General features: G+C 37.3%; 3 protein-coding genes across 7 annotated transcripts; all 3 read left to right on the plus strand.

The window, feature by feature from the left end:
• Window positions 1–282: 282 nt before the first annotated feature.
• On the plus strand, window positions 283–5969 carry LOC105177675 (mitogen-activated protein kinase kinase kinase 5). 2 transcript variants are annotated; one of them, XM_011100906.3, is made up of 11 exons: window positions 283–1203; window positions 1553–2269; window positions 2342–2429; window positions 2686–2748; window positions 2840–3003; window positions 3725–3800; window positions 4450–4509; window positions 4597–4722; window positions 4820–5020; window positions 5121–5218; window positions 5325–5969. In XM_011100906.3, exons 1-11 carry the CDS (start codon window positions 734–736, stop codon window positions 5440–5442), a joined length of 2181 nt encoding a protein of 726 aa, XP_011099208.1. In that variant the 5' UTR covers window positions 283–733; the 3' UTR covers window positions 5443–5969. The 2 variants fall into 2 exon arrangements, with proteins under 2 accessions (XP_011099208.1, XP_011099206.1); XM_011100904.3 differs by having other exon boundaries at window positions 286–1203; window positions 1550–2269.
• A 1919-nt stretch (window positions 5970–7888) lies between these two features.
• Window positions 7889–10088, plus strand: LOC105177673 (peroxidase 10). The gene is made up of 4 exons (XM_011100901.3): window positions 7889–8205; window positions 8283–8474; window positions 8567–8732; window positions 9497–10088. Exons 1-4 carry the CDS (start codon window positions 7990–7992, stop codon window positions 9904–9906), a joined length of 984 nt encoding a protein of 327 aa, XP_011099203.1. The 5' UTR covers window positions 7889–7989; the 3' UTR covers window positions 9907–10088.
• A 907-nt stretch (window positions 10089–10995) lies between these two features.
• Window positions 10996–15959, plus strand: LOC105177672 (peptidyl-prolyl cis-trans isomerase CYP40). 4 transcript variants are annotated; one of them, XM_011100899.3, is made up of 10 exons: window positions 10996–11134; window positions 11384–11667; window positions 12383–12883; window positions 13139–13226; window positions 13335–13387; window positions 14607–14711; window positions 15015–15090; window positions 15383–15420; window positions 15498–15570; window positions 15667–15959. In XM_011100899.3, exons 2-9 carry the CDS (start codon window positions 11497–11499, stop codon window positions 15549–15551), a joined length of 1086 nt encoding a protein of 361 aa, XP_011099201.1. In that variant the 5' UTR covers window positions 10996–11134; window positions 11384–11496; the 3' UTR covers window positions 15552–15570; window positions 15667–15959. The 4 variants fall into 4 exon arrangements, with proteins under 4 accessions (XP_011099201.1, XP_011099200.1, XP_011099202.1 ...); XM_011100898.3 differs by lacking the exon at window positions 10996–11134 and adding an exon at window positions 11143–11281; XM_011100897.3 differs by lacking the exon at window positions 10996–11134 and having other exon boundaries at window positions 11144–11667.
• The last annotated feature ends 1819 nt before the right edge of the window (window positions 15960–17778 follow it).

Raw genomic sequence — 17778 nt, forward strand, 5'->3', positions numbered from 1 at the left:
ATACTCCAATCTTTTGAAATTTGGTGTAATTATACATAAACATTCTGTAACTTGAAAAGTTACATACAGTATCCTTAACGCTTGTTTCCCTTCATTAAATAAATTCATTCGTAGATCAAAATTCACTAATACCAACAAAAAGAATTAAATAAAAGTTCATATCCACATTTGTGAAGATATATAAAACAATATATGTCTCTCCATAATTACATAAACAAACTCATAATATTTAGGGGGAAAAAAGAAAGGGGGGGTTTTGTGGAACACTAAAAATAGGAAAGGGAATATAGGAAAAAGAGTTTATCCATAAGGATTTTCTTGTATATCCGTTAGAGATGAAGTTGGAGCCTCCATTTCCATTGGTAGTATCAAATTCCCCAATTATTATTTTTATTACAAAATAAGATCAACAAACAATTTTCTTGTCTCCCTCTTCACTCTTCTCTTCCTCCTAATTCTTTTTTCTTTTCCGCTTTTGTGGCGGTAAAAGGAAACTCTTTTCAAGTATATTTGTATGTCTGTTACCGTCCCCCGTATTTCTCCTGCGTATACATTTGCAGATATTCCTCCGCCGCCCCGCTCTTCGGGGTTGTCTTCTTCTTTATCCGCCATGCTACATTCCCCTTTTCTCTTCTGAAGGACGGAGAGATTGTCTTTTTCCCCTTCCCCGGCTACCGTGCTGATGTGAATTACGATTCGGATATTGGTTTTTGTTGTGATATATTTGTGAATCATGCATTGGTGGCAGGGTGCGTTTACATCTACGACGAAGTCGCATTCCGATGACGACAGCGTCATTATCGGGGATGGGGCCGACGGAGCCACCAGGTACTCCGCCAAAACCGGCTTCTTTTCTTCGCGGAGGAATCGCCTCTACACTCGCGCCAGGAAATTGAGGCAGGCGGAAAATGACGTTGATGGATGGCGATCGGCCAACCATCTCCAGAATTTGCCTGCCAGGTCGGCGTCGGCATCGGTGTCCCCGTCCCCTTTGCCGCTGCCGCTTCCGGAGTTGCGCGTGCTGCTGCAGCGTGATCCTAAGTTCGCCTCCTCCAGCTCCTGCAGCGTGCCCCTTCCGTCTCCAGATGCGGTTCAGGTTCCGAGAGGAATCGAGGAGAAGGAGAGGGAAAAGGACAGGGAAAGGGAGATGCCGGAGGCGGTTAATGGTGAAGCTATTGATGGGGGGCTCAATGGGCCTAAGAGGTATAGGAGAAGAATGGAAAAAAGATTTAACTTAATTCGGATCTTGTGCTTTATGATGCGTCATAGATATGTTCTTCGTACTAAAAAAACTTCTATATTCATGCATCTTTTCAATTCAGAATTTCAACGATGTTGTGTTGGTGTAAAGCTCGTCCATTTATTTCATGTGACATGTTGCTGCTGAGACGTGATAGGAATATGAATATAGCACCCCTGTTGTTTGATTGAATAACAAGATGATATTGCAAGCCATAACTTCTATTATTTGCGGCGAAACCGGCTCTCATTTTCATTTCATCTCTCAAATTCAAGTTATCTTATATTTCGGTTTACTCTCATGTTGCAGTAGATCAGTCAGCCAAGATATGCGAACAAATGCAGCACATTTTGAAAATCGACGACCTAAGAAGTCACAGCACAAACTAAATGCTAAAGAGAAGTCCACCGAGACCCACAGTATCAATATCCCTATCAGTGCTCCTACCAGTCCTTATTCTAGCCCGATGCTTAGTCCCCCAAGAGCTGATGTGTACACAACTCTTCCTGGTGTTTTCCAAAATTGGTCTGCACCAGAGATGCCTCATTCAGATGGGAATGTAGGCCTAGGTTTCTCTTATCAAATTCCTTCTGAGAGAACAACATCTAGCATTGACAGTTCTCCTCTTCAGAGTCCAAGAGTAAGTTGTCACCTGCCAGCATCAAGCCCTCCAGGGCCCACCTCACCATTGAATACCAGACTATCCTTTGAATCCCCATTGCCACGGTGGGAAAGTAATGGTCAGGCGACTGTACATCCCTTACCTCTTCCTCCAGGGGCTGCCATGTCCCCACAACCCGCTCCACTGTCCCCTGTTGGATCGAAATCTGATTTTCCAGGAGCTTCTACGCCTTCACAATCCAGCCCACTTTCCTCATTTGCTGCTAAACCTGAATTTCCAGGAGCTAGCATCCCTTCACAGCCCTATCCACTTTCTCCAGTTGGAAGTAAACGTATTAAATCCCAATGGCAAAAAGGAAAGCTCATTGGGAGAGGGACATTTGGAAGTGTATATGTAGCTTCGAACAGGTACGCATGGTTACATACAATTCTTTCAACTAAAAACATAAACATGCATTGGTGACTAGTTCCTGTCAACAGAGAGACTGGAGCCTTATGTGCCATGAAAGAGGTTGAGATTTTACCAGATGATTCAAAATCTGCGGAGTGTATGAGACAGTTGGAGCAGGTTGTGGTCCACTATATCTGCTTATCATTTTCTTTTTTTTTTTTTTCAGACTCCAGGTTGAGATTTTACCTCATGATTTTTGTGTACATATGAATCATTTACTAAGGTCCATATGTGATTGGCTTAATATGCTGATATGTGTTTCCCTCCACTTATCTGTTTGATTGCTGATTGGATATTTTTATGCACAATTTCTATGCTACTTCTTTGTCTATCAACAATAGGATCTTGCACTCATTTTGGTCAATCTTTACAGGAAATTAAAGTTCTCAGCCATCTAAAGCATCCCAATATTGTACAGTATTATGGTAGTGAAATAGTGAGTAATTTTCTTAACAAAGCTCAACTGATGCTTGATATCTTTCTGCAAGCATGTGCAGTTAAGAGTCTCACTTTTTACATTCATGCAGGTTGGAGACAAGTTCTACATATACCTGGAATACGTCCATCCAGGTTCAATTAGTAAATTTATCAATGACCACTGTGGAGCTATTACAGAATCTGTTGTTCGCAATTTTACTCGTCATATTCTCTCTGGGTTGGCTTATTTGCACAGCAAGAAAACCATACACAGGTAATGTTGTGGTTTTTTTTTTTATGTATCATGATAGTGGCCTAAGTATATTACAAGAAGAACTGTTTGTCGAATCTGTAACATACTTCTATGAGGTGTGGATGATTAGATTGAGATTCATTTGATATCATTGTAAATCTATTTTAAATGAATCATACTGGAAAAATCGTTCCAATAGGCAGGCATGATCCAAATGATAGTATAAGGTATTAGTTGCCTTTCAATTTCAGTTGCTGAGAAATTTTTGGAATTTGTTAAATAACAATAGTTATGGTTGCAGTGACAGCATAATATGTTGATCGAACTCAGGCTCTAAATCTCTCTCTCAGACATATTAACTATTTCCCGACTTTTGTTTTCATTAAAATGTGCAATATTGTTTTCAATGTCCTCTATGGTTTAAAAGTAACCCTTACAACCAAAACTCTTATTCAGCATGTGCCATTTTGTTGATGTGTTCATAATATTCGGATTAGGAGAACAATACTCCATAAATTTGGTATTGTGGTCTGGGATTGTTAGATGTGATTGGACATGCCTGCATTTGACTTGGCCTGGGTCTGAGAGAGTGTTGATACATCCGAAATTTCTTTTATTTTTCTTTTCCTTCCTGGAAAGAATTCTCTTCTCAAGTTAAAAGTTACAACATCAAGTTTAACATATTATCTGGAGTCTTGGAGCATCAAGTATTGCTGACCTGGTCTGGTTCCAATTGTTGTAGGGACATAAAAGGTGCTAATTTGCTTGTTGATGCATATGGAGTTGTAAAGCTTGCTGATTTTGGGATGGCGAAACATGTGAGTTATTATCCATGATGACTGTCTAGCATTATGAGTCTTTCATGTTTATTCCTTTCAAGGTTTGAGTAGTTTTATTGGTATGCTTGGATTCTATTTCAAGCTAGTACCATCATATCCCTTTCAGATCTCTCTCTCATTTCACCTAATCCTGTAATATATGCGATACATGTGTACAGAGAATCAACGCTTAAAATTTGGATCTCTAGTATAGATCATTTTATTCTTTGTCGATTATGTTGTTTGCTTCAGTTTTTAATTGCATCTTAGCATTTTCCATGATGATTAGGAACGACGGAAGATTTTGGGATTAATGTTAGTTCTGGGAATGACGTAACTGTTGATACTGAATAATACATGGTGACTTTCTGCTTAAGAAGCAGCAGCTTTTTGCTCCAAGTTTTACCAGCAGATACCTGTTGCTCTACGAGAGCTCTTTTTCCTTCTAACTGTTCCAGTTTGTAACAGTTAAAGAATTTGTGAGAATGGATGTGGGAAACAAAATTTTGACACATGCCAAACACTGTGAAACTTGATTACGAGATGTATACTGTCAGGCTGCTCTTCTGGTTCATGTTTGTTTGAGATTATTTCAGCACTTCTTCCCTTGTGTTATGTGAATTTTAACATTTAAATTTTCATTTTGAAGCTGAATGGGCAAACAGCTAATCTTTCGTTGAAGGGGAGTCCGTATTGGATGGCTCCAGAGGTATAAAGACTTAGAAACTTCAGATTACTGTCCCAGCAACTCTAGTCCAAATATGCTGCATATGCTAACATCTTGTTACTCAATCAGCTCTTGCAGTCTGCCATGCAAACAGATGGTAATTGTGATATTGCATTAGCAGTTGATATATGGAGTTTGGGCTGTACTATAATTGAAATGATGAATGGAAAACCTCCTTGGAGTGAATATGAAGGGGTAAGCATCACATATCTACCAATAAACTCATTTTGATAATCTTTACCTGCCTGAAGTTATCACAAGGATTTGTCGATGAACTGTATATAAATTTCAGGCTGCAGCATTATTCAAGGTTCTAAAGGAGACTCCACCAATTCCTGAAACACTTTCAGCAGAAGGTAAGGATTTTCTACAATGCTGCTTCCGCAGAAATCCAGCTGATAGACCAACAGCCAGTAAGTTACTAGATCATCCATTCATGAGCCACTCGCACCAGTCTGATGCTCCGCAGTCTTTTAAAGAGACGAGATTGACGGTAATGACTTCCGACACACACTGCCCCTTTTCGATAAATTACTTCAGCAGACTCCTGGTTTTGGTTTTTGATGAAGTGGTGATCTATGCATATTCAACAGGACAATATACAATTCCTAAGTGAGCGGCCAAGATACAAGCTAGATCAACTGCCTGAGCCATTCGACACACAGATCAAGAAGGGGAAACTGAGTAACAAGTAAGAGCTTCTATCTGCATTGTCTTTTCTCTTTGGTGACATTGCACACATCATTTAACTTTGAACGTTTGTGGCTTCAGCTTCATGCATGGTTCTTTTCTTCCAGTAGGAGTAGCCAAGGAAGTCGTCTTCAAACACTCCATTTAGCAGCATCCGTCCTCCCTTCTCCTAGGTCAATTCTCGAGGCTCTTCCTCCTTTTTCCTCATCAAGATCAGAATGTTAACCAGATCAAGAGTGCCTGTATGTAAATCTAACACGGTGGTGACATATGGGAAGAGACCTCAACTGGCAACTGTCTCCGGCCTCCCTATGTGCTGTTTTCATTTTGTTGCAGCTAAGGGATCGTTGAGGCCAATAGTTTTGGCTCGACATATCGAGAAAGTTGGATCCTGGGAAATTTTGGGTGGAGTAGGGGTCTGTAGCAGTAGGCTTTTGCTTTGCATACCATGCAGAAAATAGAGCTGCAAATCATGGGTCTGAATCCTGAGTTAGGGAAATATATGCAAACAAGTGTAGTTTTTATGTGTTTTGGGTGTAACTCCTTCAGAGGGAAGCTATATGAAAATCAAGTTAATCCATAGGAATTGAAATGGCTCAAGTTACAATTGTGTCTGGTGGAGTTAGGACTGTAATTAAACAATGTTGTAGGATTTACTGTTTGTATTCTTGTAGATAGTCCAACTGTAAACAAACAATCTTGTATACATTCTAAAATTCTGTGAATTCAAAAACACACTTATAATGCTTTCACTTGTTCGGTTTTTGCCCCATTACTTGTATCTGGCATTGTTATATTTTTATTTGCCTCTATGTTGTCAGTTTTTATAATAATAATTTCTATGTATGTGTACTATGTTTCAAAATTATAAATGTTTTGATAAATATGATATGACTTTGAGAGAATCTTGAAGCTATTGAAATGAGTGAGCAAAAGGTCATATGAATTTGACATTAATACTTGATGATATGATCTAAATTTCGTATCTTATAATTGGAATCATAACTATCACCGTTCATTTGGACTGACTTTGTGCTAGCTTAGCCTATACTCTAATACCATCAATATCCTTGACACCCCCTTGCTTGACACGTGGCCCACCCCACTTTTATTTATATTTTTTCCACCACAAAAAATACAAATTTCTTTTACCTCATACATAAATTATCTCTATTTCCATCACAAACAAATTTATTGCTGATGAGATTTCCCCTTAACATTTATTTATGGTGAGTGAAGTGCATTATTGTTTTTTGGGGTGGTTGACTAATATTATTAGTAGCTAAATCTCAAACCTTAGAAATACTTTTGTGTCTTTGCACTAAAAAGTCAAATATAAAAATAAATAAGTATGTTATAAAAAATTAAAATGAAAATGGCTTGAGCTACGTTTGAAGCACCCATGAAGTTGGGTGGGTGTCATAGATCCTAATCCCTACATAAGAAGTGAAGAACCCTAAAACTATCCTACTGGGACTGGGAGGGTTTAAGGCCTCACAAATGGCACACTACATTAGCATACCACCCTCTAAGAATCATGCAGAAAAAGTAATCAAGATTTATAATGTTAAGACGGTATAATTCATTGCTTTATTAATTATTAATTATTAAAAAAATGAAATCCTCACCAAATTATCCCCGAATTCCAGAAACCAAGCGATCAAAATCTAGAGATGTTTATTCTTGAACTCCGGCGGAAACCCCAGCTATCTACGGTGGATGTCTGCGTGGTTTGACATTCCTTTACGTCTCCACTTCCCCTACCCTTTTTTTTCACGTGCTCTGAGCTTCTTGAAAATTTGTCTTGTTATGAGAAAGGGGCTGCCGATTGCCAAATGCTCCACTCCTTTTTGCTTTGTATATTCAGATTTTACACCAAATCCACTGTGCTTCTAATTCTGTCTGCAAATGGCTGACATCATTGTGCACTGTGTTAAACTTCTTTTTTGGTGTAATTTGCTTTCCTGTAAGCAACCAATGCTTGAGTGGGAGACTATATTTAAGATAATCTTTGTCAACTTCACTGGGGTTGGGGTTTCATACACTCCATTTGTTTCCAACTGTTGATTCTGAATTTTTTGAATGATGCAATTAGTTTTACTGATCAAAAGATTTGAAATCTTGGCTTTCTTAGTTGATATGTTGATGAATACCTGATTTCTTTTTTCCAAATATAACAAAAAGATAGAGGAATTACGACCAATATAGCAATTCTGATCGAACATGATCACATAAGCACCACCATCAATTACCATATAATTGACTCTAGATGCTCCTGCTTGTCTGTTTACAATTACTATATCTTATCCTGCAGGTAAATGGTCCAGAGCGGAAATGCCACCTGAACTCTGTCTTTGGGCAACTTGTACCATTATATAATGTAACTTTCGGCATTTTATAATGGCAGTGAAATTGCTCTGCTCTTGCATTTCTGCCTCAGCATGAAATTTCGTAACATCAAATCACTATGTTTTTGCTTGTCAAGCAGCAGGTTAGTCAATGTGAGTCCACTACTTTAGCATAGGGGTGAACTTATTGGACACTTGAGAATTCTATAACTCACTGAAGTGGAACTGGATGACTTCTTCACCCACTCACACATTGTGGAACTTTGCCGAACTTAACTGAAATGGGCATCTTTGTTGGCTTTGTCATGCTCTATTAGCGATAACGAACTCATCAGTATAAATTGCAGCTACTGCTGCTGCTGATCATCGTGCAGATCACTTACTATTTGTTAATACTTTTGCTTGTCCTGTTACATTAGAGAACATGAAACAAAGGGCTTCTGCATTCTTGGCTATTCCTTTGGTTTGCCTTTTGTTTCAGATTACGTTTAGTAGTAGTCAGCTTGATTACAAGTTTTACGACAGTACTTGTCCCAACCTGGCCAAGATTGTCAGAAACGGAGTTTTATCAGCCATAGTCAATGAGACGAGGATTGCTGCCTCTCTTCTCCGCCTACATTTCCATGACTGTTTCGTTGATGTAACTACATTAGCACGCATGCATCTATCGTAGAAAGTGTTTTTTTTTTTTTTTCAACTTCATTATTTTTTTTGTAGGGCTGTGAAGGATCTGTCTTACTTGATGATAGCAGCAACTTCACGGGAGAGAAGAATGCGTTCCCTAATAGGAATTCAGCCCGCGGGTTTGAAGTCATTGATGCAATAAAAGAAAACGTTGAGAAAGCTTGCCCGTCGACTGTCTCTTGCACTGATATACTGACTCTTGCTGCCAGGGATGCTGTCTTTCTGGTATAATTACATATTCTGTTTAGAAGATGATTCCTCTTTTTTTGCCAAAACTTTCGGATGTTGCTGATCCTTTCTACTACTAATATCATCAGACAGGAGGTCCCTTCTGGCAGGTGGCCTTGGGCCGTCGAGATGGCCTAACTGCAAATGAGACTGCAGCCAACACAGACCTCCCATCACCCTTTGAACCCTTGGAGAATATTACCGCAAAGTTCGTATCCAAGGGCCTTGATTTGAAGGACATGGTAGTTCTTTCAGGTACTGGTTTTGGTCATTTTTTACACTCATGCACACACTTAAATTCGAACACGGAACCTTCCATAAGGAAGTTTTGTGCCAAATTATTGGGTTGTACTGGTTTTAATCATCTTATTTTTTTATCCGAGTTTGGAAACAACGTTATTTTTTAATTTGTAAAGTAGGTTGTATCAATCCTAAATTTGTTTAATTTCCTTCATTCAAAAACTATAGCCAAGCAGCAGTACGTATACCCTCAAATGCTTGAAACAATATACTCGTTTCGATCATATAAAGTAAGGCAGAGTTATACATATAAAAAAAACCAATTAGAATATTTCTAGTACTGATCACTTGAATCAATCACATCAATAAAGTATGTAACGTTATACTTTGCTGATTTAATTTGTGTGGCTTACATTACTTATGATGTCATGTGCCCATCAAATAAAAATCACAAGGATCTTTGTCCTATTACATCATTTTCTAGGTTTCAAGGACATTCTTGTGTTTCCTTATTGTTTAAGTAGGCGTCAGAATAGTGTGGGTCTTCTATTACACACTTGAAACATGTTGCACTAAATTGATATGCAATTCTTTTTTACATTAAAAAATATAATTAAATCAAATTGAAGTTTTAAAAGTGAGATAGCATTCAAAGATCAAAATTTGATATGATAGAAGATTTTTCACCGTCAACGAGAACCTAGAAATGGATTCAGCAGTTGTCTATCTCTCTTTATACAATCCTTCCTTGTCTAAAGTAGACGTGTTCATCCACGCAGGCGGCCACACTATCGGCTTCGCCCAATGCTCTACATTTAAACCGAGACTTTTCAACTTCGACGGTGCCGGCAATCCTGACCCGATACTCGACGAATCGCTACTAGCAAGTCTGCGCATCGTTTGCCCGAATCAAGACGATTCCGACACCAACTTGGTTGCATTGGATGCTGCTACTTCGAGCAAGTTCGATAACAGCTATTTCAGGAGCCTTGTCAACAACTCTGGGATTCTGCAATCGGACCAAGATCTCATGGGCGACAATCAGACTGCTGCTTTGGTGTTGAGTTACAGCAAATTCCCCTTTCTATTTTCCAAGGATTTCGGGAAATCGATGGCGAAAATGAGCTGTATTGGTGTTCTTACAGGACAGGAAGGAGAGATACGGAAAAATTGTAGAGTGGTGAATTAGAAATTTGGTTGTGAATGTATGTGTCATGAATAAGTTAAGATTTGGATCAAAATCAGGCCATTGTGGAATTCCAAGTTTGTAAGATTTGGAACACATTTTTATGGTTTGATGAATCATAAAAATCCAATGCCCTGTAACATGAATTTGCTTGTCACGTTAAATTTATAATTTTATTATGAGAAGCGTTTTGATCCATCTTTCATTTTGACAGAATCGGTTGTCGTGATGAGCTATTCATACATATAATAATAAATAATTTTTTACTTTTTAAAGTATAATACAAATGTATTATAAATCGTCTTAAAAATATATTTTCTTTTTATATTAATATAAATATAACGATGCTTTCATCTTTTGAGCTGGAACTGTAATTCAAGTTAATCAATGATAGACACATATATTGTTAAAGGAGAATTGTCGTGTTGGTCATCTTTTTTCTGGTCTTAATTTTGTTAAGAAAAAAAGAATAGCTTTAAAAATATCAACTACAGTATAAAAAAGAAAATGTCAGTAATGACGAATTGTATTATGATATTAAAATTATCAATAGATTTTATTTTATGGTGATAATTTTAAAATTTTTGGTAGAGTCAGTGATGGGTAATAAGTATCATTAGGAATAATTAGTAATAAATAAATTTGTAATGGTATATTTTTAATGCACATATATAATAACAATTCAATAACAACACACGTAATTGTCACTATATTTTTATATATACTGTCTCTATAAATATATAAATAGTTATTAATATTAATAAATTATTAAAAAGATTTTTTCTTTTTATATGGTATAGATTTAGACGAGGGTTCGATTGTTATTTCAAAGTTTCGTACAAATCGCTATTCTTTTTAAATAATTCAATCTAGTAATTTGGATGGGTTGTGTTATTCAGCCAAACAATCAAAATAAACATAAACATAATTAGTATATAATTTATTTTATTTTATTTTTTAAATAACTTATATCGGAAAGTACACATGTTATTATTATTGAATTTAATATTAATTTTCAGAAATATCGTAAATATGGATTAAAAAGGGGGAAAAATAAAGAAAAAGAAAAAGAAAAAGAAAGGAGGTGCAGTAATTGGTGCGTTCATGGTACAGGAGGAGGCGCCTACTCTCCCGCAGAATTGCAGTGCGTGGGCTACGTGACAAACGCCATGATCACGTACGGACAGCGACATTTCAGCCCCGCATATATAGACATTTCCCGAAATTGTTTGTACGTATAGCTGTCCAAGATTGTACCTTTCTCTTGTATGTACCCGCTACTCTACTACTAATGGCACACACAACACGAACACAAGTCCCTTCCCATTCTGCGCCTCGCCAATTTCCATTCTGCACCAAGCACTGAGCGCAAACCCTTGTAAAACCTCCTGCCAACACAAAGAATGTTTGCCTTCCCTTTTTTCTTTTCTGCTTTTCATCTCCCATGACTGAACTCTTTTGCTTTTCATTGATCTGGCAGCTCGCGTTTACTGTGGGGGGTCTCGGCGTCAACTTCATCCGGGGGGAGGTTGTTAGTGTGTGTTTTTGCTTTAGAAGGGATTTGGGATTTTGGGTTTGTTCGTTTCCGTGAGAATGGTGAATCCTAGGTGCTATTTGGATATCAGTATTGGAGGAGAAATGGAGGGGAGAATAGTGGTGGAGTTATACAAAGATGTGGTGCCTAAAACTGCTGAGAATTTTAGAGCTCTCTGTACTGGGGAGAAGGGCATCAGCCCTCACACTGGCCGTCCCCTCCATTACAAGGTTTATTTGATGAACACACTCACGAACAGTCAGATGTCTGCATTTCTCGATTAGAATCTAAATGCATTTTGTTATGGGTTTGTTGTGTTATTATGTTTTTCTTCGTCTTTTGCATTTGGTTTTGTCTATGTGCGTGTTGTATAGTTGAAGGTTCAGATGTCACTTCTGGGAACTGTTGAATATAACCCACTTATTTGCTTGATTCCTGTTTGCATGAGTTTTCTCGTCATGGCAGTGGATGCACCCTATGCCTTGGAGTCAAAGGCACTGTAAAAGCAGTTGAAAAGTACTTTTGTTCTGTGGAAAATCATAGAGAAATCGGAATGCACAGTTGCCAGCAATTGTTTCTAGAATGGATTTGGAATTGTTTTTTTCTCCTGTATTATTGGAATTTTAGTAGTTAAACGTTGTTTAAATTCTCTGTTCCACCAACGAGTTGAAGGATTTCACCATCTTTTTTGTTTCTTATAAATCAGTAGAAGAGTTTAAATATGGATGACTTTGTATGCTTTCAACCAAAACGATTGTAAACTTGTTACAGATGTATGGTTGATAGTCATGATTATAGAACATGTGAATCTTCAATGTGCCTTTGTAATCCATATAGCCTTTGAAAATGTGTGCTCCAGACTTGGTCAAGACATTATGTCATTTTACTTCCAGTTAAATTTCTGATCTCATTCCTTCTCTTGTCTTGATGTGGGTTCAATTACAGGGTTCACACTTTAATCGTATTGTCAAAGGGTTTATGATCCAAGGGGGTGATATATCTGATGGACATGGAGTGGCTGGAGAATCCATTTATGGAGTGAAATTTGAAGATGAAAATTTTGAGCTCAAACACTCAAGGAAAGGGATGCTATCAATGGCTAACTCTGGTCCAAATACCAACGGGTCTCAATTTTTCATTGTTACAACCCAGGCTACTCACCTGGATGGAAAGCATGTTGTCTTTGGTAAGGTGATCAGAGGATTAGGGGTGGTTCGTGCAATTGAGTATGTTTCAACAATAGACAACTGCTGTCCCACCATCGATGTTGTGGTCATTGACTGTGGAGAAATTCCTGAGGGCGCAGATGATGGGACAATTAATTTCTTTAGAGATGGTGATTTATACCCTGATTGGCCAATGGATCTTGATCCCAAACCCAATGATGTCATTTGGATGATTACTGCTGTAGACTCCATCAAAGTCTTGGGAAATGAGTGGTACAAGGTAGTCAATTACTTTGTAATAAGCTTTTTCGTGCTATCGGCTCCAAGTTTTCCTGCAATGGATGGCTTGTTTTCTTACTCATGAACAAGAGTATTATGACTCATAGACTGTAATATTTTCAACAGTAAATAAAATCAGTACTTAATTTATTTTCTTCAAATGGCATATAAAGGCATGAAAACGATTTGTATGCCAGGAATGCATAATCTAGTTTGCAACACATTTATTATATCGTTGTTCTTTTTGCATATGTAGAAGCATGAGTACAAGATGGCAATAAGAAAGTATCGTAAGGCCCTCAAATATCTGGATTCATGCTGGGAGATGAAAGACATTGATCAAGGTGTACCTAGTATTTATTGCAGAGTCCTGATTTTAAGAATGTTTAATGACTGAATATGGATGAAGTAGTTGCATTAGTCTCATTGCAGCATACACATGTTTTGTGCAGTGCAGTGCGATTCTCTGAGGAAAACAAAGTCTCAAATCCTAACGAATAGTTCAGTAAGTTATTCTGTTCTCTCACTCTCTCTGAAATGGCTATCAGATTCAATGGACATAGCACCTATATTAGTGATGTTCTAATATGATATGCGCACAAACCAAGTACGAACTCTGTTGATTGAAAGACCAACTAACCAAATGATAACTGGGCTATGTCCAATTCTGAGATTCTGTGAAAAATAGGTTACGTGGATTCTCATTGACATCTCAGTTGATGAACGGCTTGATTTTCTATGACTTCTCTTATTTCATTCTAGATTTATCTTTAATATTTGTGTGAACTTGCTTATCTTCCCATCAAAGCTGCAGAAAGCCTCTCATGCTGTTCTGTACAGAGAACATAAAAACTCTTTTCTGTTTTTAAACCATTAATATGAGTAACAATATTGTACTGCAGTCTACATTTTCATATTTTCATTCCATGAATTGAGTCACTGGGTCCTAGAATAGCTAGACATATAAAAAGTTATGTGTCTGCATCAATTCTCCTTAATTAGATTTTGAAGCATCGTATCCTTTTCTTTTCCTTTGACACCCCACCTGATTTTACAGGTTATCTAAGTTTCAAGTTTTAGTGTAAACTATAATGAGCTCCCCTCAAGTTTGACATAATATGAATACCGCCTAATTGTTTAAAAATTTACAAATATAACCCCCCCCCCTGTTTGATGAAATTATGTTTTATTGGATGCAGCTTCGGAATTGTCAACTTTGCCCTTCTATAATTTTTTCTTTTTTTAAAAAAAAATTGTAAAAAAAAGTGGGCCAAAGTGGATGGAAAATTTTGAAAAATTGTAAAAAGCGGCCGTTAAAATTAGGGGATATTAGTAATTTTCTAAACAAGAAGGGACATTGTACCTCAGGGAAGCTTGTTGTAGTTTACCCGAAATTTTATGAGTTCATTGTTGTATAAATTGTAAAATTGTCTTCTTTGTTCTGAAGACATTAATTACTTGTGTCTCAACTGAAAAGTAAGAAAAAACTTCCACCAGTTCACTTATCCAGGTATATCTTTATGGAGCTTATATGCATGTCTTCGCTCTTAGATCATGTGAAAGGCTTATATAGCAGGTGATCAAAGTCATATTAATCACTTTGAATATTCCTTACTGAATTATGTACTGTGTAACTGCTTTATTCACCACTCAATTCTTTCCTTTTAACTTATTCAGGAGTGCTCTTTTGTTGTGCCAAATAACATTTGACCTCCTTGCTTCAGGTCTGCAAGTTGAAGTTAGGAGATCTTAAAGGAGCACTGCTGGATGCAGACTTTGCTATTCGTGATGGAGAAGCTAATGCAAAAGCTTTCTACCGCCAAGGCCAGGTTTTTGTGTCATGTTAATCTAACTATAACATCTACCAACTTTATTTTTCATATTGTAACAATGATACACGGCTTACACCAGCTATCAGTTCCATATCTTAAGCTTGTTTACTGGATGAATTTGTTGTTCCACTAGTATACATACAGTTCAACTCTAGGAAACACTCATGATAAACGAGCAATAGACTCACCAGTTTAGTAGTGTCACATTTTTCTGGTGCACGCGTTTTGCAGTTGCTTCACAATCTTGGTCTTTTGTGGAAAATCATTTTCAGTGGCTAGTTTTTCTTGTATGTCTTTCAGGCATATATGGCACTCAATAACATTGATGCAGCCGTTCACAGTTTTAGCAAAGCATTAGAATTGGAGCCAACTGATGGTATGAAATACATATCATCTTATTTTTGGAGTATGATAAATTTTCTGTTTTCTGGACAATACTTTCTGCCAAAACAATACTTCTTCGTTTTATGCACTGCTGAAAAAAATGTTCTCATAAGCTTTAACCAGTAGAATTTGGGTAGTGACTGGAAAATTAGAAGTGTATGAGACCTAGAAGCCTGAGGCCTTGAGCAACAAAATTTGAATTTGTTTTAACAATTTTTGAATAGATTTATATGCAAATACTTCTATCTGACTGGAAGAAATAAAGGCTTGCTTTTATGTTTTAGGTGGTATTAAGAAAGAGCTATCTATTGCAAAGAAGAAGGTGAGTTTCCAGTTTTACATGAATAATTTGGTGAGCCATGTGTTGAGTACTTTTAAATGTGGTTGCAATTTTAACAGATTGCTGATAGGCGTGAACAGGAGAAAAAAGCTTATTCAAGAATGTTTCAGTAAAAATTGAAGTTTATACATTGTAAGTTGGATTTTTGTTTGATTGTCATTTTCTTGTTTTCTATGTCATACTCTCTTCACAAGCTGATTTGCTATTGACTTTTCATGCTAAATGCAGGCTACAAATGACTTGGTGCCAGTTAAACTCCTTGGCTCATGTCCAAAATGATATTACTTGTCAAGTGAATTGTAAGATTACATTGTACTTGACTCTGAACCTAATTTTGTCATAGTTATGGTGCATAGCACCATAACCATGGAAGGGAACATGACTTCTAGATGTAGGAATAGCTCTGAAAGAGAAAGCATTAAGACCTTTGTGTTGCCAATCATTTAAAGTACTTCGACAACTTCCTTACAAGAAAAGTTCTTATTCGAACGAAAATAGATGATTTCTTTTTCTTGACTAAATTGCTGTAGTTGTTGTTTCTGAACTGCTGTTGTATATTCCTTTTATTAACTCTGGTTGGTGAGTTTGTCTGAGCTTTAGAAAAGCGTCTTTGATTGGTTTGGTGTCCTACTCTGATAGCATGTTCCCCTGTTTTCTTCTTGCTCTTTTCATTGCGAATTGTTTGCTCAGTCATATTCCTTTGGCTTGAAATGTTATGAGGATATATATTCTGCAATCTCCTAAAGGCCAAGTCTCGGCTGTGCTCTGCTGCAAGTTTTTCTTCCTCAGATACCGAAATTCGCCACTCTGCTAGTGAAGTTTGTTCTTTAGCTTTTCTTTTCAGAAAGTCATATTCCTCTTGAGTTAGCTGGACCATGATATTGGCTGTCTCTGAGTTATTGATGTAGTTAAGCGCTTGAGCTGCTGAGATTGCAAAAGCTTCTGCTTCCAGCTGTAAGGCTTCATAAGTGAGTTCCAATGTCTGAAGAGTCTGCCTCTTGAGCCGTAAGACTAATTTCAGCTTTGATCTCCTTCTGCGCTTTTGATCCATTTTCATCTTCAGTTGTTCCATCTCTTCCTGTGCCTTATGCAGAGCTTGATTTTTGTCATTGATCATCATACGGAATTTCCGTTCTTCCTCCTTTGTAGACTTGATGGACATATCTGTAGTTCCTAGCTGAGCTTGAAGCTCTGAAATGGTAATATTTGCTTTGAAAACTCTGTCTTTTGCACTTGCTAACTCGGCCTGCATCTTTTCAAGCTCATCGATGAGGGGTCGAGAGTCTAGCCATGATTGCATGGCATCATCTTTAGCCTGTCTGAGATCTTCTTTCATCTTTTCCAGTTCTGCTATTTTCACTGTCAATAAGTAGCTGCTATTGGCTTCTGAGCCTCTCATTTTTAATGCCGGGCTACCTACGATATCATCGTTGATCCCCATTTGCTTCCCGAACTGTGTGCTGAGCTCAATTCTTGCATCTGATTTATAGTTTCTTCACTTGTGACTGCATTTAGTTTCTTGTTCCACAAATTTACTCTTGATGAGAACATGTGTCGGTCATTTTCTGAATAACCTGTCATTTGAATTCTTTAATGTCCTTTAAGCTTTGTTATTATAAATGTTCGGTCCATCAATCATTCTTTATGCTAATCATACGGCAGACTGTGTTCCCAACTCTGTTCTCTTGTTTTCTTTAGTACAAGCTTGTGACAGTCTAGCGCCAAAAGTTCATAGATTTATTAAAATATCCACCATGTACTGCCACACCAATCTAATTTCTAGTGTGTAACTGTGATTATCAATAGCCAATAGTCAGCACCAATAGTTTATAAGAAGAGGGAAGAAAAATGATGTACGGAAAGCATCTGATGAAGCACCCATGTTCCATGCAAAAAAACACATGCAAAGTTCTAAAGAGGAGCTTTGAGTAGTAGGAGAATCCTATGATAATCCAGGTTTTTGTTATTGTGGAGACAGGTATCCAGGATTTTGGACATGGTTAGAGGTCTCTGCAAATTCTGTTGAGAGGACATGAAAATCAAGAAAGAAATTGCATGTTTATTTAATTGCATACATGGAATAAAAATGATATGCTAATATAGCTCTTAAAATTTTCTGTACCATGCTTGTGTTGTCGTATTTGTGATCTTTTAAGTTTTTATATGGAGTGTATGGCACGAGACATGACTGTGTAACATATTTTTCTATATGCGAGAATAAGCACAAAATGCATGTTTAGTCCTATTAAACAGCCCTAGTATCACTTTTAGTAGCGTATCTACTAAACATGTTCTAAATATATATGCATCATACGTATATGTACTGTATACGTACGCATT

This window comes from Sesamum indicum, linkage group LG9 (genome assembly GCF_026168435.1).
Source record: "Sesamum indicum cultivar Baizhima isolate 11 linkage group LG9, ASM2616843v1, whole genome shotgun sequence".
Classification (NCBI taxonomy): domain Eukaryota; kingdom Viridiplantae; phylum Streptophyta; class Magnoliopsida; order Lamiales; family Pedaliaceae; genus Sesamum; species Sesamum indicum.